This window comes from Carettochelys insculpta, chromosome 9 (assembly GCF_033958435.1).
Source record: "Carettochelys insculpta isolate YL-2023 chromosome 9, ASM3395843v1, whole genome shotgun sequence".
Lineage (NCBI taxonomy): Eukaryota > Metazoa > Chordata > Testudines > Carettochelyidae > Carettochelys > Carettochelys insculpta.
Window position 1 is genome coordinate 45,149,222 of NC_134145.1, and position 27,216 is coordinate 45,176,437.

The window sequence follows — 27,216 nt, forward strand, 5'->3', positions numbered from 1 at the left end:
TTAACACTAAAGAAAAACAAGATTAGATGTTGGGAAACAAACAAAAAAGTAGTATTATATTTATGCAGAGTATTATATTTACCAACAGTAGTATGATGTATTGTATACTTATACTGTATATATCTGTACTTATTTTCACTATTTTGTACATATGGAGAACATAATTAAAATTTGCTTATGGTTAAAATGCCATTTATTTGAGAGTTCCAGATGACAGAATGCCAGGTATGCATAAGTTTATTGTACATGCTTGTGTAGTTTTGTGAATATGGCTGTTTTCCTGAATTGGTGCCAGAGAGGAAAATATATAACCAATAACTTTCAGAGACCCTAAATAACAGCTACAATGTCTTTTCTACAAATCACAATGTCCTTTTAAAACCCAGTACCTCACAATCTACCTGTCCTAGAAGCAAACATTATCTCCTAATGGAAAGGGGAGATTGCTAGTTCTCTAGCTGGAGAAAGCACTAATTTCTAGCCCAGACAGTTTATAATACTTTGGGCCTTAAACTTATTGTGGGTTTATAACTGAATATTTGTTCTCTTGGACCACACACTGATAGCTTAGGGGGGAAATTCCACACTTTCAGGGAAAAAAAGGAAACATTTTTGCAGTTAGTTGCTTTTTAAAAATTGGCAGCTGCTTGAAAGCTGATGAAAGGTTTGGAATGTGAGGCAGCAGAGATGAATTTGTGGGCAGAGTTCAGGTGAAGCAATCAAAGTGCATGATAAATTATTTATCATATAAACCTGCAATTTATCACATAGTTCCACAGTTTATAACTTGGATACCACTGCTACATGTCAACAAATCTGTTTAGCCATTCATAGTATCTATCTATATTGTTAGTGCTGATAGATATTACTACCTATATAGCTAATGACATTTTATCCAAATAAACAAATAAATTGTATGCATAGTTACTTAATCAATTAAACATAACACTTTTCCACTTTTGGCTATCTCAGAAACGATTGAATATAATTTTACAAAACTTCCAAAAAGCAGTTGCTTATTGACAAAGAACCAAAATAAAAGGAGAAAACCAAAAACATTTAGTATAAAATAATTTTCTAGGAAAGCTACAACAGATTGCTTAGAAAAGAAATACGATCTTCACATACCTTGGCCTCCAAAGAATAAATAATAAATGCTTGCCAGGTAACTACTACTGCTCTTTTGATAACATATATATTAATCAATTAAAAATGTTTGCAAACTGACAGCAACTGTTTTGTGGGCTTACACTGGAAAGCCAACAACTGATTATGAAAGCCTGACTTGACTAATCAATTATTCAGATGAACATTAGGTACCTATTGTATACATAAACATGGGAATTGTATTTCCCGTAAGTAACTTAGTAAAATAACAAATCCCACACATGCAAATTTGCAATGGAAAGAAATGACAGACATAATCTGACATGGGTATGCACTTGTCGCATGTACAAAACTTGAATTATTCAAGGACTTCAAAATCAGGCCTGTAGGTATTTTGATTCTAAGCAACATAGCAATAGATGCACATGTCAGTTGTATTTGTTATGTGTACAATATAGATTTAGCTTGTCCTTTGTAGTGTTTTAGATTTGTTCTATGCTGAGGGGGTGCAGGAGAGAGAGAGAGAAAGTAAAACTGGATTGATGTTTGCAACATAGCTTTTACATCTGCTGTATACAAAATTATCTTTTAAATGGATAAAATTACCATTTTTATTGTGAAGAAAGGGATAAACATTGTGAAGGAGAACATCTGAAGTACTGAATTGTGTTTTGACAAGGTTTACAGTTGATCTTCTAATTCCCGTATTTAAAGATTCTGTGAGTACTTGTATATAAGGAAATTATTGTGTAGATTCATTGGGATTTAATTTAATTTGTCACAAAATAAATACAATAAGCTAACACCTAATGGTCCTTTGCATTTAAAAAAGAGCAAGCTCTTAAACAGATTGGAGCAGCAGGGAAACCAGAAATAGATGTGACCAGACACCTGCTGACAAATAGTGACAAATCCCACTGACACAGCAGTGACCCCCAGTTAGTCAAGATTTAATTAAGAAATATATTAAGTCAGTAGAACAGAGCACTAATGAGTGGGGTTTTTTTTTTTAAAAATACAGGTAATTACATGTAAGAACACAAAGTAAGATGAGGCCCTAAATATATTGTTAAAATGAACAGTGTAGAACGGCAAACAGGGCATTAAGTATGTATTTTAATTTTGGCTGGAAGACTGGAACTTGAAATAACTCAGGTCCACTAAAACATATACAGTGGAATGGGCCTGATCCTTTCTTGGTTAAAACTCATTAACCTTAGCAGTGGTTTTGCCAAAGAAAGAAATGCAGGATCATCTCCTGACAACGTCTGGTACTAGCTATACTGCTTATTGGCATAAATAAATACCATGCCCGATCTCATTTACCGCTCACCACAGAATATATTAAGGGCCCAATCCTGCAAATGTTTAAGCATGTCAGTAAGTTTTGAAGTCCAAGGTTTTATGCGCAAAAAAAGTGGGTCATGTTTGCAGGATTGAGCCCTATGCCTGCTGTCATGTATGCACTTGTTTTGTTTTATGAAGGGATCACTTGTTCTAACAAGTGATATTGCTACTGTAATTCCCATTTCCAGATATAAAACCCATTGATTTTATGGTGTCAAATATTTTGCCTGAAACAAAACAACGAAGTAGTTGATTACAAGCAAGTTACTCCTGCCAGGGCATGTGTACAATTATCTGGGTCTTAAATGCAATCCTTTCATATTCAGAACAAATGAGAGATCTAAGGCAGCACAATTTTATATTTGATCTAGTTCTTCGGTATTCTGGGATTTCCTGTTCCATTAAATGAAATATCCAAAGTATTTTTGCCTATTTAATAAAAAGCAAATAACACAGAGCAGGCTAAAATAAATTGTAGGGTAAACTTATATGACAGACGTTTTAACCATGGCCAGAAGATACCCACATCGACAATGATGACAATGACATAACCAACTTCTGTGTATTCTCTATAATTTAAAAGAATGCCTGTGTAGTCTGGGAGCAGCCCATCCACCAGGGACATTCTATTTGTTCCCAGCTGGTATCTTCTAGTTCATGACAGCCTTTTATCCATTATCAAAGCAACAAGTGGAAAAGCAGATCCCCCTGACTGCTAACACCCTCTGCTCAGTTCTCTCTGCAGAATTTCTGATTCTAAATCTTTCCTTTTAACAAGTTCTCAGATTTCCATCCTACTGTTGCAGTAGGTCCTAAACACATCTCTCAAGTCTTTAGCTCACTTATCTGACCTAAACTGTAATATATTCTAAAGGCATACTTAATTGCTTTACAACAGCACACTACCTACAAAGACTAATTGAAATACAAGATGATCTTAACCCTCCTTTTAATGAAGTGAATCATAGTTTTGCCTTTATTTTCAGTGAGACCAAAATTAGGCATCTAAATCCCCAGGAAACACGGCACTTTAGGGATATGTCTCTTTATTGATTTCCAATTTAGCCTCCTATGATTCTAGGTTAAAATTTTAAATAACCATTTGATAAAAATCAAACAATTATTCCTGTAAACACAAACTCTAAAAGGTAGCACAAATAAACTAAAATTATACTGTGATTTACTACATAGATACAGACATCATGATTTTGTTTGCCTGCTTTCTCCAATAGATCTGTAGCAAAAATTCAAGAATATATATATGGCAAATATGAAAATATTATGTACTGTTTTAAATAAAATCTAAGTCTATTAGAAGACAATATTTACATAGCTAAATTATAGAGTCCACTTTTCCTTAATTAATGTCATCAAAGTATTGGATCATATCATGTCAGAAATATAGTCTTACAAGAGTTACCAGGACATGGAGACACAAATATTATGTGTGCTCAAACATCCTAAAAATCAAAAGAAAAACTTGTTAGTATTCTATTAATTGGCCAGAGGCACATTCTGTGATAAAATATGCTAGGATTTCTATAACCCTCTATGTAAATTATTTTTTTAAACAAAATGTTAGATGATACTTTATAATGGTCATACAGAAAAGTCTATGGGAATACTGGGTGTGCAATGAATGCAGGATCAGGCTGCCGTTTGCTGAACTGAGACCTTCATCAAAAGATATTTAAGCAATATGCTTGTGAGACTTCAGCATATGTTTAAGTGTATTGCTGAATCGGGACTCATATAAATTTATACATTGAAGTTCAGAACATGAGGCTGAGTGTGCAAACACTTACAGCTGGCTGTGGTGCTTACCACTCAGCATACTTCTGTTTATTCAACAGGATATGCCTGGTATTAAGCACTAATCTAAGTATATACTTTTGCATGATCATGACCGAATGGCCTAATCCTGACTAGCTGACTCAGTCTTATATTACTGATATCAATGGAAGCAGCATTTGGCTACAATCGTACAAGAACGTAATTAAGATGTCAGTAAGCACCTGATATGAGAAGATACCAACCTCAGAATTTTTAACTAGCTGGTTAGAGCACTCATTCAGGATGTGGGATTCATCAAAGGGGAGATCTAGATTCAATTCCACCTTATACAGTGCTGAGTGCTTCCTGGCTACATGTACAGCAATTTCCAGTAATCACTCAGCAGTGTGCTGGATAGTCCCGTCTACTAAATTATATTTGGTTATGGACTGGGTAATTTATTCCAACAGCAAATATTCAAGCACATTCAAAAATTATTTGTAAAAATTAAATATGATAAAGCAAAATCATAGGGGACAGTGACAAGTTCTTTAAATTGTTATTTTACTCTGTGTATCCTTATGTAGGTAAACATCAATATACAAATATTGCATTAGAAGAGCTAAGCTCATTTTAGGACCCTGACACACACATGCATAATTGATTCCTGACATCTATTTTTTTCTTTTCTGAGGCCACCCTTATCAAGTTATGTATGAATGAACAGAAGCGTCTTTCATCCCCCCACTTGCCTCCTGGTTCAAAAGGAACTACTAAAATAGCAGCCACAAAAATTCAACAGCCTGCCAAACAGCCTGCACACGTCCCATTCTTAAAGGCATGTGAAAGGTTGGAGAGCTCAGCAAAATTTTTATGTACGGGAGCAGGCCCAAGGAAAACTCACACGCCATAACCAATTGTGGACAGAGGATCATCTATCAGCAGACAAATGCAGGAACTCCAGAATGTCTCTCCTCAAATGAAATAATATATCTTTGAAAGCCAATGCCCGTTTTAGGCCTGAGGCCCATATATCAAGCCTGAGAGGCTTGTGGATACGCTCCAGGGCCATTAACCTTCCACCTGTTTCCCCTTGTCCTTCAGGATGAGACCCTGCCCTTGATTTTACTCCCTTCCCCTGTTCATCTTCCGACAGAGTGTAAATGTAAAGCAGAGGACCTGTGAAATAATTCAAAGGCAATGGACCAGGGACATGGTTACAAATCTCTGCCACTGGCACTGTGACTTATGCAGGCAGTTTGTCACACATGAGCCAAGTGACCTCTGTGACATAACAGAGAAAAATATTGCCTGAGATCAAAAGATGAGATTCAGAGCACCCTAACTAACTCTGGTTTACAAAGTGATATTATACAGTGTCCAAGGATTTCCTCTTTTCCAAACGATATTAGTTCCAGTTAATAAAAGGTGAGGTTGGTTCTTCTAATTTAATTTCTCTCTGATTGTCTTTAAAATCTTTTCTATAATATAGAAACTGAAATTTATTTCCAGTACAAGTTTTTTTTAACACTTAAATAGAGCCTGGCTGCAAAGGACAACACAAATTTATTAGTGGAAATTTAACAGTTTTAACAGAACATTTTAAAATGGACGAGCTACTTGTACAAAGAAAGATTTTAAAAATCCTGTAATTGAAATGCTGAGTAACAAGAAACCTTTAAGATAATCACATTCTAGAAATAATATCACAATTGAAGTCTTAAATGTTCCAAAGATTGTTAGAATTCAATCTGCATGGTAGCTAAAACAAGATTAATATTAATATTGAAAAAGATTTATTGCACCAAGACAATATAACTATAAATCCATATTTTACCAACGACTTGGACTACATGGCCAGGAAACAGTCAAATGAAACAAACACTAATTAGAATTCATTTTTAACTTGGACTCATTATTCAAGTTGTATATTACCCATGAAGTTTTCCATCTGTTTTACGCATTCAAGGTTTCTTCTCTGTTGAGTACAGACTGAAGGATAAGTCCTAATACAGTCTTTCCCCTCTACCCTCTAAACCTAATGGCATGTCTGTTATGAACATTTAATTTTGTCATTTTCATAAATTAAAAATCTGTCTGTACAAGGCAAGGCATGATGATGAAGTGAAATATGTAACTCCTGCTTGATCAGTTTAAATGCCTGGTAAAATGCAGATTTAATGCTAATCCTAAATCACTTTTCGTCCTTGCCAAACACTATATGATGAAAACCTTAATTTAATCTATGTACAAATATACAGCTGCATACTCTCAAAACATACATATAATTTATGAATCTAGTGTGAATTATCTGGTCAGCTAATTTGTCTCATTTGTATCATGATGAATTTGGAAGGTAGGCATAGAATTTAAAGCTTTTAAAGGAAATCTTTTGAAGAAATAGTGCTCTTCCATTACAACTGTTCCTTTACACTAAGTCTAAAACCATAATGTTTGCGGGACCAAAAGGGGATCTTAAAGTTCAGTGCTATGGTAGTTTAAAGAGAAGCCAAATGAAGATGAGCTCATGTTTTGTGCTTTTCGTGCATTTCACTGGTCTGTTGCAGGATACATGAAGCAATAAAGCAAAGTTACTAGTACAGAAATCCTGTCAAGTACTATCCTGTGTCTTTGTAAAAATAAATCAACAGGCTTTGTATTTTTAAAATCATTTCACTCTTAGTTGGACCCTATTATAAATATAGTCTTCTTTTTCTGTATTTGAAGCGTGTGCACACAGTTGATTTTCAGAACTTCAGTTTGTCACCAGATCAGAGGTCTACCATTGATTTCACTTGGCACAGAATCAGAGCTGAGATGTCTTAACTTTTAAACATACTTTGAACATTATATGGTGCATTTTTAGCGTAAGAATACAGTAGGGATGCCCTTGTGTTACAACAGTCATGTCTTTAACTTTCATTATGGCTCATATTGAGAAGAAATTGTTTTCAGAAGTATCGTCATATGGTAGGCTTGATTTCAAGTAGCTTTTCTGCATCCAGTATATTGTTAAATATGGTTGATGCATCTCTGAAAAATTAATATTTAATTTAAAAAGCACCTAGGCTAATCCATTGTCTCTTACAGTAAGTATGATCTAGTGCATTTGCTTTTGTAATATTCATGATATTTTCAAATCAAGGCTAAGCATTCTTTTCTATTCTCATGAGAAGACTTTACTATGTTATTTTGAGTGTTTGATAATTTTTGAATATTCAAGAATCCTGGAAAAATTGCCAAGAAACAGAAGCCATTTAAGTAAATTAACCATTTTATGTACCAGAATGCTAATTTGAAACTTTTACAGAAGAAAAATACGTCATAAATCTTTTGGAAAATAGATACTGTGGAACAGATTCTCTGCTACCATAAATGAGTGCAGCGCCAATGATTTAAGTAAAGTTTTACCCATTTATAAATGCACTGAATTTGACCCTGAGGGTTAACATTTTCATAACAACACTGAGAATAATCATGGCTTTGGGGAAAATGCTACACTTGTAGCATTGTTGGGTGCAGCATTATAAAGATGAATCAGGATACTGTATTTTGATTATTTAATTCTCTATTGTTCAGTCATTTAAAGCAAAAGAAAGCATGGAGTGCATAGTATCTAACAAATGAAAAAAATAATCATTTTGGTCATGAATCACTCCTAACATTCTTTTCCATCCACAAACAATTTTAGTTGGGAAATGTGCCACGTAGTATCGACGGTGACAACAAATTGTATTGTCCAGTGAACATCTGTTTCCGACTCCCACACTGATATTGCAGGTTTGGTACTTATGACTGAGTTAGTCTTCACAAGCTGCCTGGCCATAAAGGAACTGGAAATTACTGGTACGTTCAGCTTTTATTATTGGAACACAGGAAAACTTTATCATTGTGCTGGGAAGTTCTGTATCTTTTGAAATATTGGAGCTGGGGTTATGTTAGCACATAAAGCCACAAGGACTACTACTTCTAAAGAGAAAGAAAAGTGCCTCTTATTCAATATTTCCTTGGGTACATGTTAGCATGCAAGCTTGAGATCAAAAACCCACAACAGAGCTATAATTTTTGTTTTCAAGATGTTAACTTTAGTTACAAAAACATTTTTTTAACAACAAAGCAGGAAGCACTGCAAACTAAGGGACAGATTCTACCGGTCCTAATCAAGCTGGTTATGTCTACACTGATCAGAGAATACTAATGATGTGCTGCAATGAGTATGCAGCACTTCATTAGGCTAATTCTCCCCGTGGCAACTTCGAAGTGTCAAACTTCGAAGTGCTGGCATGCCATACAGCCACGGGTACTTCAAAGTGCCCACGCTACTTGGAAGTGCCTTCACTCTCTAAATTTTTGGAGAGAAAAGGCACATCGAAGTTGCGCAGGCACTTTGAAGTGCCTGAGGCTACACGGCATGCCAACACTTTGAAGTTTCCCACTTCGAAGTTGCTGCGGGTAGAATTAGCTTAATGAAGTTATGCATATTCATTGCAGCACTTCATTAGTATTCTCTGATCAGGCCGATTACCATGCCCCTTTCAAAGAAGGGGGCTAGTGTAGACATAGCTACTGAGTAGCAACTTGCCACCGAGAATCCAGCGGAAATCATGGGATTGTTTGCATGATATATTAAAGGTGATGATCAGTGAAATAATCTGGCCCTAAATATGGGAGAGAGCATTTTGGTCCCCTACACAGGGAACTTAACTTTTTCAAATATATGTGTGGGATGCTAAGATTAGCATTAAGGTAGTCAAAATATTTAGCTGACTAGATACATATATTGGTGCTTGAAAACAGAACAAAGTAATTTGAACATTTTTATAACTTGTGTGACTTTTCAAGGGTGCTGACATTTAATCTTTCTTTATCAGCATGACACAATTTTTTTGTGTGGGCTAAAGAAAGACAGATCATGTTCCACAATGATGGGTAGTTAAAGAAACAATAGAAAAGATGTTCCTGGTCAACAAGGAATGATGCTTGTAAAAATGTACAAACATATAACAAACAGATGGCCTGTTTCATGTCATTTTCTTCAGCAATTTAGCTTTTTCAAAGGGTAAAAAGTCTTTGCAGTTTGGGTCTTATTTGTTTAAAAATTGCTGTTTAAATATTTTTGACCTTGATGTTTTGGGCATAAAATAGCTTGATCATGCTTTCTATGGGGAGTGGCTCTTCTGCATAATTTATAATTCATAAACTGAAGCCCAGAGAATCCTTGCTACGAGTGGAGCTCTTCCAACCTGCACAGAAAGGTGAGACAGGGAGTTGTACATCTGTGGCACTGTTTTCCCCTCTCCAGGATGCCATGAAGGACCTCTGCATGGAATGAACTCTACCAGTTGTGGGTGTGGATGCCAAGTTAAGTGGGAATCGAGCACAAGACAAGCTACTCTGCACAGCATCATCATTTGTTACCCTCTGGATTTCTTTGTTGAGAGCTAGTAGAATTTGGATTGGCTGCCTCTTGGCCATCTTTGTGGTTGTTACTGAGCTCCAGAAAGGAGGCCATTAGAATATCACAGAGGCAGAGGTTCTCCGTGCAGAAGATCACTTTCCCACAGATTTGTGGCTTCAAGAAAAATGGAATGTTTTATCCTCCTCCTCTCCTCATAACCTCACACACGCCTCTCCCCTGATTCATAGAGATCTCTTAGGGGGAATCTCACAGAATTTTTCTGATCTCCTGCTGAGGGTTTTTCTGTGGGCTGGCCCACAGATATGAAAGAATAAAATGATACTTCTGCTGGCAGAACTGGTGATAACTCAGTTTTCAAGAGGCAAGGAAATGAAAGAGAAAAGGAATGAATATGTGAGAAGCTGGAAACAGGTGAAAAATAGCTTTGAAAAATACAATATTGAGAGATTTAACAAGGAACTTCTACCTAATAAAACAGGCAGATGCAATTCTAAATCTAAATATGTAGGACCTAAGCCTGCACTCCTTATTCAAACTTCCATGGGAGTTTTTAGCTAGTAAAGTATGTGAGACTGAGTCCACATGTACCACAGTACTCACAATGATAATCACTAAGGGCAAGTTTGTTACTTTCTCAATCACCCAGCGGGGGAGCAATGGGGTTATGGATACCTCTTGACTTCCTTGCATGTCATACCACAGGGATTAAGTAATCAGCTGCTTCCCTCCCACCCCCATCTATTATCACTGCTAATGCCGCATTCCCCCCATCTCCAGCACACCCCATTTCCCCCAAAAATCTGTGCTTTTCATCTCAGGCAACCAATGGACAGGAGTGATCCTAAGGCAAAAATCATAGCAAAGACAAGGCACTTCAGATTTTACTGTGGGGTTAGCTTCCCACAGGGAGATCTATACTTCTATCTCATGTTACCATTGGGGCTTGTCTACACTACCACCTTCCTTCGAAGGAAGGATGGTAATTAGGGTATTGGAAGTTTACTAATGAAGTGCTGCTGTGCATAGGCAGCACTTCATTAAGCAAATTCCCCCCCATGGAAACTTCGAAGTTTTAAACTTTGAAGTACTGGCCCGCATCTAGCTGTGGCGCACCCGCTGGGACTTTGAAGTTGCCCTGGCATTTTGAAGTACCAGCGGGTGTAATGCAGCTAGACGCGTGCCGGTACTTCAAAGTTTAAAACTTCGGAGTTGCCGTGGGGGGGCGGGGCGGAATTTGCTTAATGAAATGCTGCCTGTGCACGACAGCACTTCATTCGTAAACTCCAACACCCTAATTACCATCCTTCCTTTGAAGGAAGGTGGTAGTGTAGACAAGCCCTTCGTGAGTTTATCTCATGGTTTACCTCATGCTTGCTCACATTCACTAATTACCCTGAGGTAAAAAAAGCAGCTTTTTAGCAGCAAAGAAAAGCCACAATTTATGCTACTGTGACTTACTTAGGGCCAACTGTGAGGTTAAAATATGACCCTGAATATTAACTGATTAATACATAAAAGTAATCAGTTAAGACAAATAGACCATACTCACTGGAGCACTAGAATGAAGGTATGATTTTTGTCACATCCAGTGACACTGAGGAAGGATGATATTTCCCATATATAGATAACATGTCAATCTTCTTTGCAAAGACACAACATGGAAATATCCTTTTCAATAGCCACAGAACTCTTGAGCTAGCTAGAACCATTTCCTATGCTATGGAAAGAACACTTGAATAAGCTATCCAAGACATTTCATACACAAACACCCCACCCCCTGCCGCCATATCTATTTCTGGTTATCTTCTTTTGTTTACCCTTTGCTAATTATAGTGGCCTACCCTAGGTGATATTTATAGCCTTAAAAGATTTGCCTGACTTTCTGACTGCTTTATTCATGTATATTTCCTGTGTTTATTGTTGCTTTAATGCATTAAAATTATTTGATCCAAGATTTTATTTAGTAACAAACTTTTCAAAGCTACTTTTTAAAATGAAAATGCTGTATTTAGAGGTAGACATAGCATTTTTTCTATTTCTGACTTAATGGAGACAAATTTTAATTTCTTTCCAAATACAAGAGTGATGACCACTATAGAAATCTTCCAAAACAGAAAACAAATATTCCCTTTTGTCAGTATTGTTTTTATTCAATGTCTCACCAAACATTTACTTTAACTTTTTTTTTAGAGGGGTAGCCAGTTAGTCTGTAACTTCATAAACAACAAGTAGTCCTGTGGCACCTTATAGACTAACAACTTTTTCTTGTAAATTAAAATTGCTTTAAGTATTGGTACTTTGTCAGGGCACAAGCATTCAATATTTTAAAAATTACCCTGTTTCATTTGACTTGATGCACAGTATACCTGTCTATCAGCCCTAACCACCCCTCAGTCTGGGCCAAAGCCTTATTTATATACTCCCTTCATGCCAAGGTGGAAAATGGAGAGGAGATGGGGGCAAAGGGAATGGGTCAGTGTGAAATTCACCTTTCTACAGAAGGCCAGCACTAGGTTTATACATTGCCTTAGGCCCACTTAAGTCCAGTTTGGAGGGTATATATATATCGCATAGGTCTCTGTACAAGGATGAATTTTATGCAGGTGTAGAAACGTGTGCAAGATACAGATTATCTGACAGTTCTACACATGCCGTGGATCTGTGCACTCGTGGTGTACAAAGTCCTTCTCCTACCCCCTTTTGCACTGCATAAGACTGGCTTCATGTTGTGAACAACAGTGACATGGAAAAAGGCTAGCTGTCAGACAGCTACATTTTGAGATTTTAATTTTTAAATTAGTTGCTGTTAGGGTAATTCTTCCCAGCAATAAGCTGCTTTTGTTAAGCAAATAGCTGACTTTTTGCCCATTTCAGGATTAAGTCATTTCAACAACTAGGGCACAGATCTGTACACCCTTACTTAGGCTGTGTCTACATTTACCTTGAAGGTTGACAACTGTTACACAATTTTAGGTACGCCAATTACGTACCAAAAATCAACTTTGCAGCCATCAATTTCTGTGCCTGTCTTCACGGCAGAAGGTCAACAGGCGCACACCTCCCGTTGACATTCCTTACTACCATGTGGCTCAGGAGGCGTTCTGTGGTCGACGTTGACCCTGGAACGTGCCATTTCGTGTATGCGCAAAATGGAACCCCGGAAAATTGGCCTCGAGTGGTCAGTTTTCTCTGGTAAGTAGTGTAGCCTTAGGCAAAATTTATATTGATGTCTACTGGGGCTTTGTTCGAGTGAGGGCTGTTTTTCTATTTCTAAGCTGTGTTTCTAAGCTGAATTGCCCCAGTGACTGTAAAGTACAAATTTAATGATAATGTGAGTACTTTTTGCAAATGCCATTTTTGCCAAAGTATGAATGAAAGAGCCATTTCAGATTAATTTTACGATATGGAAAGCCCATAGATCAGCAAAGTGTACTCGAGTTTAGTATTAACTTCTCTTCATTCTCTGACTACAAATGGTGCCTTTTATCAAAAATACCTACTTATATACCTTAAAACCACTAAAACAAGGTAATTAGAAGGGGTTTTCATTAGAAAACCAATCAGAAAACAAACAGGAAGTTAGAACATTCAATCCCCAAGAGCTTTCCTTTAACAAAAATATTTTTTACTATCTGTTTTTCTTAAAGCAGATCATACTAGAAGGTTCAGGAGAAAAAGGAATAGTTAATAGAACTGAGCAAATAATTGATTTTTCAGTTCCAAGACCCAACAGAAAAAAAAATCAGAAAAGTAATTTGTTTTGAACTAAAACTGATTTTTTTAAAAAAAAGCTCTCATGACAAACCAAAAAAAGATGGGTTTTTTTTGCTTTTTGTTTTGGGTCAAAGGAAAAATGTCCAATGTCAATTTGAAACAGCACTTTGAACTGGAATGTTGATTCAAACCGACATATCATTTTGAGAATGTTTCAAAACTAAATGACAAATGTCAAAACAAAATGTTTCAGTGTTTTGTACTTTTTCCAGTTTTTTTTTCTGACGGAAACTACTTGTCAAATTTAACCCAAAATCATAAATAGTTTTGGTGCCCCAATGAGTTAAATATCCACCAGAATGTTTTCCTGCTCTAGTAATTACGCAGACATGTTATTCATTACATGTCACTGAAGGATTTGTCTTATACCCAGTATTTCACAGAATAATTTTTGAACACAGTCATTGTATTAGGTATTACTCTTGAATTGGGCTGACTGTTGTGTGTTTGAGTTAACATTTGGAAAAATTACATAGACACTGTAAATTCCACTGAGGTACAAGATAATTATTGAAACATTGTCACATTTCCATTTTGTATAATGAAACTATGATGGATTTCATATCAAAAGTGAAACTTGCTTTGTGGAGGTTGTTTTTACTTCTGATAAATTAGGTACAGTAGTTAGCAAGAAAAATAATTAAAGAACTTAATTCAATTTCCACTGCATGAGTTTACCTCCTGCTTGAGTTTGCAAGTAAAGCTGGCAATAATCTGAATGCTCAGAAACTGAAGCTGTGTAATAGAGCAAAACATGATGGATTGAATACATACCAAAAATAATTTTAAAAATTTAGGGATCAGCTCTTGGGTTAGTGTAAAATGTTACAGCTCCATTGAAGTAAATGGATCCAAGTCATTTGTGGACTAGTAAACTAATCCCAATGAATGATCTGTCTCTTTATTTATATTGTCTGAAACTAAGAAATTCAGTCTACTACTTTGTTTCTTTCTGCCTGTGAATCTTACCCTGATTTGTATAGTGGAATCTTAAAATCAAAGATGGAAAAGGCATAGTAAATCACCTAGACCACTCTTCTGCATACTTTCTGTGGAGCAGTTTTAAATTACTCAAGTAGTTGGCCACTTCCCCTGGGAGACTACTGCACAGTTTGATAGCTCTTGTCGTTAAGGATTTTTTCTTGATCATGAGGCTAAAATTTTCTCTTTTCTTGGTATTGCCTTTTTACACCTACTACAGTAAGAACACAGTTCTTCACTGTCTTTGGTGTGTGCTTCATTCAGATGTACTACTTCTAGGTGCTTATGCGGTTCTGAGGAGGTGGTGGTTTGACCAAACACTGTATGTGACTTTTTAAAAATCTATCTTTAAAGTCAATTTCCCTAATCTCAGTTAGTACTGTCTCTCTTTTCATGTTTCCCTCCAATTTGTCCATAACATGTCTGCCCCAAGAATTTCATGCATTATCAAAGGGATGCCTCAAAACTGTGTATATTGCATACAGAAAGATAATCAACTTCGTGCTGTGTTACAACATGATGGTTCTAGCATAAAAGCATAAAATCACATTGGCTAGTACCGTAAAGGTGGGATCCTCCCTTCCACACCTCATGTATGAAGGAAGGATTTTACCCTGAGAGTAGCAGTTCCTAGGTGCAATGGATTAAATTAAAGATATCCTTATATCTACCTCTCTGATAGAACTGGATGAGAAATTTTGCAGTGTAGCAGAAAACAGCTCCTCTACCTCTCTACCCCCACATTCATGACACTGTTTGCAAAAAGCAGACTGTTATAGTCTCACATAGAACTCTACAAGAATGAGAACTGTTTAAAAGAAACCTGTCACCATGCCATTGACATTCTTCTGTGAATAGTCCTAGCTATGATTTTCCCGGGGACTGGCATGTCTTCCTTTTTTCACAATTATTAAACTTATTTTATTTAACAGAGAGAATGAAATTGCACCCTACATTTGCACAGCAAGTAACAGTCCGAGTAGCAGTTTGGAGGACTGTGGGCCTTACCATCTCCTTCTCTAGAAGCATCCTGGGCAGGGTGTGTGGAGGTGGTGGGTGCAGAAGCTGTAATGTCTCCTTATCCATCCCATGGTTGTTTAGTAGATAACTCAATGCAGATATAGCTGGCATCAAACAACACAACTTTCCACCTCCATGTTGAGAAATGTCCCCTAGCTGAGAGAATCTGGCTTGAGCAGCCAGTACAGGAAGCCTACGAGGTACCCTTGAGGAAAGTACCATTCTCTCCTCAATTTTACTCAGAGTGGAGCAGACTTTCAAAGGTATCTGTGAGCCTAAAGATGAAGAGAGACGCACACTGGGATTTTTCAAAAGCACTGAAATGACCACCATAAAAACACAGGGTTCAAGGCATCCAAACAGAACTAGGTGCCTATCTGCACCTAGTTTTTGAAAACAGTACCTGGTGCATACCTGCATCTTTAGGAACAACCTAAATACCTCTGAAAAAATCTGACTTCTCATTCATTGCATCCCACTTTCTGAACAAGGACCCAATCCTTACTTGGATTGACTTTAATATCATTTTTTGCTTGACCAAAGCCTACAGAATTAGGTCCCTAGAGCAGCATTCTCTTTTCATTCTCTCCTGGATGGGTAAACAGCTCCTTTGTAACAGTTCAAAGTTCAGTGCTAATAGTTGTCTTGAGCTTCTGATTTTGCACCTAAGTTTAAGAAAGGAAAAGTTAAACAAATGGGAATTCTGAAATTCCTTTACATGGCATGTTTCCATCTAACTGCTGTAGTGCATGCCTTCCTCTGGGGGGACAAGATGCCTTTGTAGTTCTCAGCCTGCTCAGTTCATAATCATTATCACCTGTTGGCTTATTCACTAAAGCGGGTTGCTGAGTCACATAGGTCAGCCACTAGATTTGCCATGCTAACCTCCAAGATACCACTGACTTTCTGAGGAAATTATAAAACATTGGAAACCTTCCTGACAAGTCCATCCTTGCCACCATGGATTTCGAGGCTGTCTACACCAATATTCCACATGAAGATGGGCTACAAGTTATCAGGAATACCATCCCTGATGTTACCACAGCAAATGTGGTGGCTGACCTATGTAACTTTGTTCTCACCCACAATTATTCCCAATCTGGGGACAATTTATGCCTCCAGATTAGTGGCACTGCTATGGGCACTCACATGGCCCCACAGTATGCTAACATTTTCATGGATGACTTAGAACAATGATTCCTTGGCTCTTGCCCCCTGTTACTCTTCCTTTACTTCTGCTACATTGATGATATCTTTATCATTTTGACCCACAGTAAAGAGACTCTGGAAGAATTCCACAGAGATTTCAACAATCTGCACCCTACCATCAATCTCAGCCTTAACTATTACACACAAGAAATACATTTCCTGGATACCACAGTACAAATCACTGATGGCCACATCGACACCATTCTCTACGAGAAACCCACTGACTGCTACACTTACCTACATGCCTCCAGCTTCCATTTAGCACACACAACATGATCCATCCTTTATAGTCAAGCCCTCAGATATAATCGCATCTGCTCTGATCCTACTGACAGAGATCGAAAACTTCATGATCTCTACCAAGCATTTATAAAACTTAATTACCCAGTGGGAGAGGTAAAACAACAAATTGACACGGCCAGACAAATACCCAGAAACCAGCTGTTTCAAGATAGTCCCCAAAAGATCAATAACAGAACACTACTTGTCATCACCTATAGCCCCCAAATCAAACCCCGCAACGCATCATTAAAAACCTACAACCTGTTCTGGATCATGATGCTACACTCCAGAAGGCCCTAGGTGACAGGCCTGTCCTTTCCTATAGACTACCTTCTAACCTAAGAAAGATTCTCACAGCAAGCACAGACTACACCACAGTAATACTAATCCTGGAACTTTTCCTTGCAACAAACTCCACTGTCAACTTTGTCCACATACTTATTCTGGGGCTACCATCCCTGGACCTAAGGCATGTTATTTACAAGATCAAGGGCACATTCTTACAATGCCCTGCCACTCTGTACATGAGACAGACTGGGTAAAACCTTTGCCAAAGAATAAATGGACACAGATCAGACATCAAGAAACTCAATACATGGAAGCAACTAACACTTAAATGGAGTGGGCCATTCTCTTAAAGACCTGAGAATTTGTTTCCTGGAACAAAAAGAATTTAAAAACGGATTACAGTGAGAAATTTGTGAATTGGAATTCATATTCAAATTCGACACATTAACATGTGGTATGAACAGAGACACAATTTATCTCATGCATTACAAGGACTGCTTCACTTTCTTTGATGCTCATAATCATCTCAGGCAGGACACTTTATATTCCCCATCCCTCTGTCACATACTTCAGTCCTGTGTACTTGATTTGTCAGTTTTTATTGCATTTTTTTTGGTCCTCTGTAGTTATAAATGTCTGTCTGTATTAGAAATGAGATTGATCTAATGAAGTGGATCTGTCCTATGAAAGCTCATCACTGAATAAATCATTTTGTGAGTCTTTAAAGTGCTACATTTCTGCTGTTTTCTCCTAAATACTGAAATTCTGTATTTACCCTTGGAACAGATACAGCAAAGAAAATGGCAAAACAAACTTCCACACACTGCACTGAGGGTTTTGTTGACAAAACACCATCCAGGGAGCATCCAGATGCCCAAGGTGTTCTACCAACAGTAAGTCGACAGAATGCAGCATATTTTGTCGACAGCCTTATACAAGTCCCCACGAAAAATAATGCCTCTGTAGACGGAAAGCCTATCTTGATGTTCCTGGGGCCCTCTGTTGACAGACAGGGCTTTTGGGACACTGGGCAGCCCTGTCTGCTGTGCTTCCAGTTGGCCATTTTGTCTAGAGAATGGCTGGACAGTCCAGACGCTCTCTGTCAACGGAGTGGATTGCTTTTGTGATCCACTTGGCAGTCTGGCCATCATCTATCAACAGAAGTTATGTCAGAGGATATCTTCCAACAAAAACTTCTGTCGTCAAATCCCTGTTATCTAGACATAGCCTGACTGAGAAGGCTCACCTCTAGATGGTGTGTATAGCTTTTAGTCTCCATGCTCCATCAATCCTTTTTCTCTCTCGAGGCTTTTCCTTTCGTAATATTGATTTTATCACTGCCTTCCAAGTCTTCTCAGATAAAAATGTCAGTATGAACAATTGTTTTTCATCAAAATACACTCAGCGTTTGTCAATTTAAAGTTTTTTTAAATGAGTAATTCTTTCAGTCGTGCAAGATTAATACTTTCACACAATATTTCTTCCACACAGTTTGAGAAACAGAGTAAGAATGAAGGCAACTCCTTTTTCCATATCATGAATACATTTCCTAAACTTGACCAGAAATCCACGACTATTCCTGACAGCACGTTAACTAGCTAATAGGACCATGGATACTAAGAGAAATGTTGTTTTAAGCAGCAGAGCTGTTCTCCCTTTATTTGTGCTGGAAGATCCCTGACTGAAAGCACACTGCAAAACATTCTTTTCATCAGCTCTGTTAGTTACATTTCCTGCTTTGATAAATGTACAGTACAAGAAAAATCTACAGCACTTCAAGCTACCCACTTGCATTTGATTAGTAAGTCTGAATAATGTAACAGCCTTTCAACACCCAAAGGAAAATTTTGAGTTCCACTGCTAATACTTTTCTCCACAAATGTATGGATTTCCTACTCTGTATGATTATTTTATATGAGATAACAATATTTCCTGGACCTCTGTAATTCAACTCCCTGTTTATGTGTTCTGTTGTGGGATGTTCGATTTATTTGTTTGGAATCGCAAGTTTGGAATTAGAGGGGATATATGACATATTACCTATAATGCTTTTCGACGGAAGACATCCTCCAGTAATTTTGTTGGTTCTGTACACTCTACTCGCCACATTAAGAATGCGTTTTAGTTTCTGCTAACTGTTGTACTGATGGCGAGCATGGGTTATAACTTTGTTTAAATGTTTTTTGTTCAGTTGCCATCTGTCTCTGCTACCAAGGCAAACAAATCTCCCAGTGTTTTATATAGCAGAAGTAGTAGAGAAGACTGGAACATAAATTTTCAAACAATTATTTCTTTGAGAATTTAAAACCTTGGAAGAAATATAAATTAAGTCAAAGTGCCAAATGCACTTTTTGTGCAAATGTAGACATCTCCACTGACATATGAAATTAGACCCACTTTTAGCAAGGAGGATTCTGGCTGAGAACTGATTGAGTCAGAAATCATTGGATTGTCTGATTCAACCTACAAACTTTGGATCCATGGCTGTGCAGGAATAAAGGATGTGCTATTCTTAACACAGCTCTATGCTGCCCTGGCCAACCCTGAAGATGGCAACTATATTAGAAAATAGACCAGCTTCTTCTCCTTGGATGCCAGGTCACTTATGGGGAGGCCCTCTGTAAATCTGTTTTCCCTTTTACCCCTGCACAGGAGAAACCATGGTTCTTACAGCCCCAGCTGAGCATTAACTTAAATGGAGTTGCCACACAAAAGTTAAAGATGACCCAAAACATCACTGCTAGAGGAGCAAACTACGAAAGGAGCTTCTTGGGTGGTGTCTCTCCTCCTCTCTGGCTGGTATAGGAGATAACTTTGCCCTAATAAATGCATCCTCTCAATGTACTTTCAAACTGGGTTTGTTCAAGATACTCATTCTAACTTTAAATTGCACACTTGCCTTGCAAGGATTTCACTTCCTCGCTATTATCCTGTCTTGATTACATTACCAAATTGTTATAAATGTAACGAATGAGAAGTGACAAAATGTTGAGCGGGAGAGGAGAACTTACACCAGCAACTAGTAAGAAAGAGTGGGAGAGACTTATCCCATTGGGACAACATATATAGATTACACTCCTCTTGGTTCAGACCCTGATCTTCAAAGTTTAAATGACATATTAAAATAATCTCTTTTTAACAATTTTATGAAGGAATAGCAGTGTCAAAAGGGGCAATACTTGAAGTTTCAAGAGTGACAAAGAGGAGAGCCCTGGAGAAGGAAAGGGGATTTGTGTATGTGTGGTTTAAGAACCAGAATCCTCCTTGCTGTAAGTACACGTAATTTCATCCAAGTCCATGAAGCTGCCCAACCTTGTAACCATTTGCTAAATGACCTCACCACACATTAAAGATGGGAGCTGCTGTCTGGCTAATAAGAAAAATCTGCCAATTGCAGATTGGGGGACTACTTAGATTCATCCTGGTGCAGGAAAAGCCATCTCTAATCAGGGCCAGACAGAGCAGCAACAACTCTTCTCCTCTCCCCCAAAGGAACTGCATGTGGTCATTACCCTAATCACTCCTGTCCCGAAATGTTGTTAAAATCTTTTTCCCCCCACTGCCCTGGTTGTCCAAAGCAAGATGGATTGTTTTTTTCCTTCCCACAGCAGAATGAGGGTTCAGTTAGGTGGATATGAAACAGAGTTTAGACCATGATGTTACAACTAATTAGGTAAACACAGGGCAGATATCCACTGCAGGTTATCCATGGGGAAGGGATACGGTGTTCAGATAACACGGATTGGTATTTAAAGAAGATATTTTTTAAAGGAGTGGAAATGGGTTTTGGGACTCCTATGACTGTAATGGTAGGCAGCCAACACTATTATGTCCTCTTTTTAACTATCATTGAGATGGTGGGCCTGGAGTAAAGGGAGTGGGTCAACAGTAGCCTCTGTCTACCCTACCCATTAGCATATGGAATAACTATGGCTGTGCTGTACACTTTTATGTGCTGGGTACTGCCTAACATTTAGGAATAAAACTGTAGCCTAATTAACCCATATCCAGAACCTCCTGTCCTCCTCGTGGCGTAATTAGATAATGAATTTTTGTGCCCAGGTGGTATTCTGATTTATAGTATCCACTCTCTAAAAAAACTAAGTCGAGGTAGACATTACATGCTCTTTGCCTTTCAGATAGCTACCAACCTTAGTTAATTTTCTGAGCCCAGGACCCTTCCAACTTCTCTACATATTATGCCACGATACCATCAGGACCTCATCCAGGAAAAGCAACGTGGTGGCTACTGGCTCATGGAAGTGTTATTGTCTTCCTGCGCTACACAGCAACAGAGACTGTTCCCTGTTATGGATTGGGGAAGATGTTAGTCTTGTTCTTCTCTAGCTGACTAACACTTTGAACAGGAAAAGTTGGAGGCCACTGGAACTTTCTATAGCCACTCTTGGGGCCATGTGGACTTTGGACTGAAGAAAGTCTTGCAATATTTTCTTTTTAGTGTTGCAAAGACCTTCCTCCTAGATGCTGCACAGCCATCATGTAGGGCTACATGAAAGACATATTTATGTTTGATATATTAGCAAGATACTGAAATCAACGTTTCCAGACTCCAGCTAGCCATTTGGAGTCAGATTTTGACATCCATATTCATGATGCATAGTACTTTGCTTTGGGAGTGGTTCCATTAATTTTAAATAGGACAACTTTCACAACAAGGTGCTACTCATTATAAAAATGGGAGAATCTGACCCTTAATAAGTAAGATTAAAACATTCCATTCTCTTAATATTTCACTTCCAAGCTTGACAAGTATTTCTATGCATCCTTTAGCTCAGTGCCTCAAGTGATAAAGGATATCATTTGAAGATTCTAATGACTCCCTTCTCTCTTTCTGCAGCATGAAAAGGATGTCTCCCCCCACAAATTAACTCATTCATGGTTTGGAAAGACCTTTAGCTTCATTGCAAAGATCTGACGAGTCCTGTGCAATGCAAGGAGCATTCCTATAATATGTCATTTAACTTTCCTTTGAGGAGCTGGGGCCAAAAATTAGAGTTTATGTATTGTTGTCATAGTAAGGTAAGTCTCTCTCTCTCTCTCTCTCTAATTCCTGATGCAAGTATGTTACTCTAGTAGTAGGTATTTTCTGTTTTATGTACATCATGGACCAAAAAAAAGAGGTTTCAGCATTTTGGTAGAGCAGACGCACTCAAAAGAAGATGACCAGGATAAACTGAATGGGTACTTCAAGACATAACGATTTTAAAAGTAAATATGCATGTGTTGTCATGCAAGTTGATTTGAAAATAATAATTATGTGATAAAGGGAAAGAATAAAACGGAAACCTTAAAATAAGAAACAAAATACAGAGGCACTTTTCCCAAGGATGTATATTATGATAATAATATGAACTAAGACAGCACTTTGTCATCATTTCTCCTTTTTCAGTTCTCTGAGTTAAAGAATGTTTAAGCTTTATCGCTCCAGATTTGCAGGAAGAAATGAAAAAGTTCCCCCATTTTTGTACCTTGAAGAAATGAGCAGGTAACAATGGGTTTGGAAGGAACGGACTGGCTTGCTAATACTTTGTTTAGTAATTTGCACCCGTTTATGTACGATGTGATCTATATGCATCGGATTATTATGAATATCTTGCCAACCATTGTTTATAAAGATTTTTGTTCTTTCATCATTTGGATTTCACTCATTCAAGGGAAAACCTTACTCCCAGACCTCTTTTTACACACCAGTCTCATTTGCAATGGCTCTCCAAGATTTATACTTTAGACATAGAGAAGTAGGAATAAGAAGAGGTACATTTTCATGTTCTTATGAATACTTCTCAGCTGTGAGTATTGATTTGAAACAGTTGAGAATGGAAAGACTAGGCCAGGTTCATTTAGTGATGTAGTCCCCTCTTTCCTCCCAAATGTCCCCTACTGCTGTACTGCACTTAAGTTCTCCCAGTCATACACAAAGGCCTTATGTGCCTCCTTCAGTAGTCATGCTCTGTGGAGTATTCTGAGATAGCTACTCCTCTTGCACTGACTAGAAGCCAGCATCTTGAATTGATGCAAGCGGTGATAGAAAAGGGGAAGCTGGGAAGAAATCCAAGCTCTAATAGGAATGTAAGTCCTGCTTCTATGATACTAATGAGCCTGATTGGAGAATAGCAATGAGGTGCTGCGCTGCATATGCAGCACCTCATTAGCATAATTCCCACCACGCACGAAGTGTTGGCAAGCAGTGTAGCTGTGGGCATTTTGAAGTACCCGCACAACTTCTACTTTCCCTTATCCCCAAACCTCATTGGTATTCTCCGATCGGGCTGATTAGCATGCCCCCTTTGCCAGGAGGGGGCTAGTGTAGATGACTCCAGTGAGTAGTATCTTAGTGAAGAGTCTCATTAATTTCAGCGGGTATTCCTCAAGGTAAGTGCGAAAAGGTCTGGTCCTTTATAAATAAACTTTACTTTTAGGAAACTGTTTGCTACAATGTTATTGTTTTTTTCAGTTTGTAATTTTAAACAGTTTATAAAGAGCGTATGGTTTCTTACAACATCTTGCATAATTTATAGCTGCAAATAAATCAGATGAAATTAGATATTTTCTCATTTTAAAATCACTTTCCCTCTAAATGACCTTCCTTGTTACTCAGGCTGAGTAGTCAGTGTTCCTACAATGATGCTCATGAATAAAATGAGAACAGGAATCTGATATCCGAGTCACTCTTACTCCATTTGCCCAGCTAGCACCTTTGAACTGCCTTCAGAAATCACTCTGAATGGTTCTTAGCATTGTCATTCTTACAAAAGCCAACAGATCTGATGCAGAAAACATCCCATTCTGTACCTGTGTCTTTTTCAACAGGGTTCCCCTTCAGCGCACCTGATTCACAGGGAGGTTTCAGCACTCAGTGAAACTCTGCAGCTGCCAGCAGGGCCACCAACTGCTGTGAGCACTGGCGCAAGGTGGGAAGGAGGCCTAGCTCAATACCCCAGAAGGGGCAGGGCCGAGGGCATACGGGGGAGGACCTAGGGCACTTGGCCCTCAACGGTGCCCAGACAACACTTCTGAGTCCTCCCCACTTCCCTCACGGCCAAGCCAAAGTAGCAGTGGCAGGGACTGGAACTCTGGGCCTCAGGGTAATTTCCCCCTTTGTTGGGCCCTCCCCACCTTGGTCCGGCAGCTGCAACCCTATTAGCATACTGGATTACCTTCCCTTGTCTACAAAGGACCCTGCATGGAACTAATGGCTGTAAAAAGGCTGCACATAGTGATTAAGCAACAAATGATATTGAAGAAACAGCATCTCCCTAAGAAGCATTAGGAAATACAGAAACAGACACTAGAGTTTCAGGGATCAAGTCCAGTCGGTCTTCTCTTTTGGGGACTGAAAGAGACAATTTGTTCATTCCAGAAATACCCCCCCTTTTAAGAGAGTGGTATTAGAATACTCTTGCTTCCCCCATAACATTTGAGGCCTGATGTTTTGCCCTTCCATACCCAGTCCTTCTATGCCAGAGCAATTACACAACAGGGCCATAAAGCTGCCCTAATAAATCACCTGGGGAATTCATTGGTGTGAGGGAATTCCTGGCTATCACAGAGCTGTCATTCATGTGTTAGGTGTCCAGCTGTCTAGTGCTCAAGCAACCCAGAGGAGCAGCCTCTAAGGGGCTGTTGCAGCCACCTTAGTTAAAGCATCCCCTTGGTATCTCTCAGGTCAGGGGAGTGCAAAGGAGACTATAAGCCACCTTTCCTTGCTCTTCATCAGGTGCTATGCTGAGCATAACTTAGACTGAGGCTCAGGCCTTCAGTGTTGATCACACATATATTATGAAATAATGTTCCAGTAGTAAATAATTTTGGAGTTGTATATACATAAGTGCATAAAGCAATTTTTCCCCATATGGAACCAGAGTAACAGGAACAATTAGTAAATACCAACACACATAGTGATGTTACTTGAATACAATATACTCAATGGATAATATTTAGAAGAGTAAACGATTTGTGATCGCAGGAGAGAGAAAAAGAGGGAGATACATTAAATATAAAAGAAAATGAATTGTGTCCAGTCTTTCTGATTGCTCACCAAGGATAAAATAGAAAAATCAACTGAAAATTTATTCTCAGCATAGTAAACCTACACGAAGGTGAAGTAAAATAAGCAAGAATGATGCATTTGAACAAAATGGTAAATCACAGTTTCGTTCATTTATTTTGCTTAAAAACTGTATCTACTATAGTATGACCTTTTCACCTACCTTAAGTTCTCTAAAAAAGATGCTACTTCTTGCCCATTCAACAATGGAGAAGAGGGTTTGGTCAGCCATTTTGCACATAAGACCAAAGGTGTTGAGCTTTTCATGTTTGCTTCTGTTAGCTTGCTCTTGCTGCAAATATGCCATGATCTTTGCCTGGACTTGCGGCTCATCTGGCTCACACTTCAAGAGTTCCAATATCAGATGTGGAATACTTGCTGGTGAGCTAGTCTGATAACTATCCATGTAGGAGTAGCCCATTATTGACTCTGGAGAGCTAGTGTAAGGGTCAGGATACTCAGACTTGATAGCGCGGCTTGGAAAATGGCCATAGGTTTGGTAACCTTGTAGGCTACCATGAGGCGGCATTGTCATGCTAATTGGAGAGGTTACAAAGGGACTTCTGTCATAGTCTGTAGGAGGCAAGGCAGTATGGTTCAGAGGTAGGCCTTTGGAAGCTGAGTGGATATTCTGGATTGCAGAGGATATTGTTAGGTCAGTGGGCATTGCTTGGATCACTTGAGTCATGGCTTCCAGTTTAAGTCCATTTGCTCGGATAAGAGCTTTCTTCTGCTGCTTCAGCGCCCTGTCTCTCTTGTACATTGGTCCAAATTTGTTTCGACCCCCACGCATTCGGTCAGCTCTCACAGCTGTTGGAGGAAGAGCATGAAGTAACATCTCAGTTAGAACATAGGTAGAGAACATTCTTCAGTTGAACACTCACTTGGTAATATAGCTGCACTCCCCTACTTTGATCAAAATAGCATGATAATGCTAAATAAAAAAAATCTTTTGACTTATCAAATATTAATTTTCTTAGTTACCTTTTGTCATTTGATACATATTCTGAACATGTATGCACTTGTTGTTTAGGTAATTTCAAACATAATAATTAGGGATGAAAGCAGTGGTTGGCTGTATAAATTTCACAAATCTCCTGTTGAGATCTCATCATTTTTTTAACTGTAACCCACAATATCATTAGGAAAAAGGGCTTATGGTCAGAGCTCATCGGAAAAGTACCCTGAGGGCCATGTTACCTCATGATAATCCTCCCATTACTGTGTACCACTACAGTACAAAAAATGTTTGAAACGTAAGCTGTAAAATGTTCAATAGGTATAAAGGAGAATCTAGTTTCTTCTGCAAAGACTGCTTCCTTTATGGTTCACGTACATTGTGGCAAATATTTCAGGATCATGCCTCGTTTTCTCAGTTTCCGGACAAGTTATCAATACAATCTGAACAGGCACAGAGAACACTGCTCACTTGACATAATCCACACAGAACACTGAAAAGACTCCGAAACTGTTGATAATGTTATAACTTGTAATAGCTGTGGAATCAGAAATAATTAAAACAAACCTATTGCAATAGCTGCTTTGGGAGTCATATTGGTAGCCTCCTTCACAGCAGTATCTGTCCCTGCGGCATATCTCTAATGGACTAGTGAGTAGATCTCATCAAGCCCATCCTGCCCAATGGCAATTAGATACAAATAGGAACCTTTGACAGCTTGGTGACATGTTGAGATAGCTGGAGGTTAACTTCTTGAGGTTTTGTCTATGGGATCAGTGTAACATTAAAAATTTATTATGAATCCTAGGTCCACAATACTTCAAATTATCATGAAGACTTTAACAATTAATGATTTTTGCTGCATATGGTAATTTATGAACTAGAATTCAAGACCATATATCACTATTAGGGAAATACATATACAATGTCAGAGACATTTACAATGAGGCAAGCATGTGTTGTTCCAATTTTCTAGACAGAGAAAGAAAA

At 38.3% G+C, this 27,216-nt stretch overlaps 1 protein-coding gene across 2 annotated transcripts in view; it reads right to left on the minus strand.

The window, feature by feature from the left end:
• NR5A2 (nuclear receptor subfamily 5 group A member 2) overlaps nt 1-27,216 on the minus strand; it is a 124,280-nt gene that overhangs the window by 91,331 nt on the left and 5,733 nt on the right. For both annotated transcript variants that reach the window (XM_075002452.1, XM_075002451.1), the window contains exon 4: nt 25,432-26,078. In XM_075002452.1, coding sequence (XP_074858553.1) covers nt 25,432-26,078 — 647 coding nt within the window. The remainder of the gene's footprint in view (nt 1-25,431; nt 26,079-27,216) is intronic.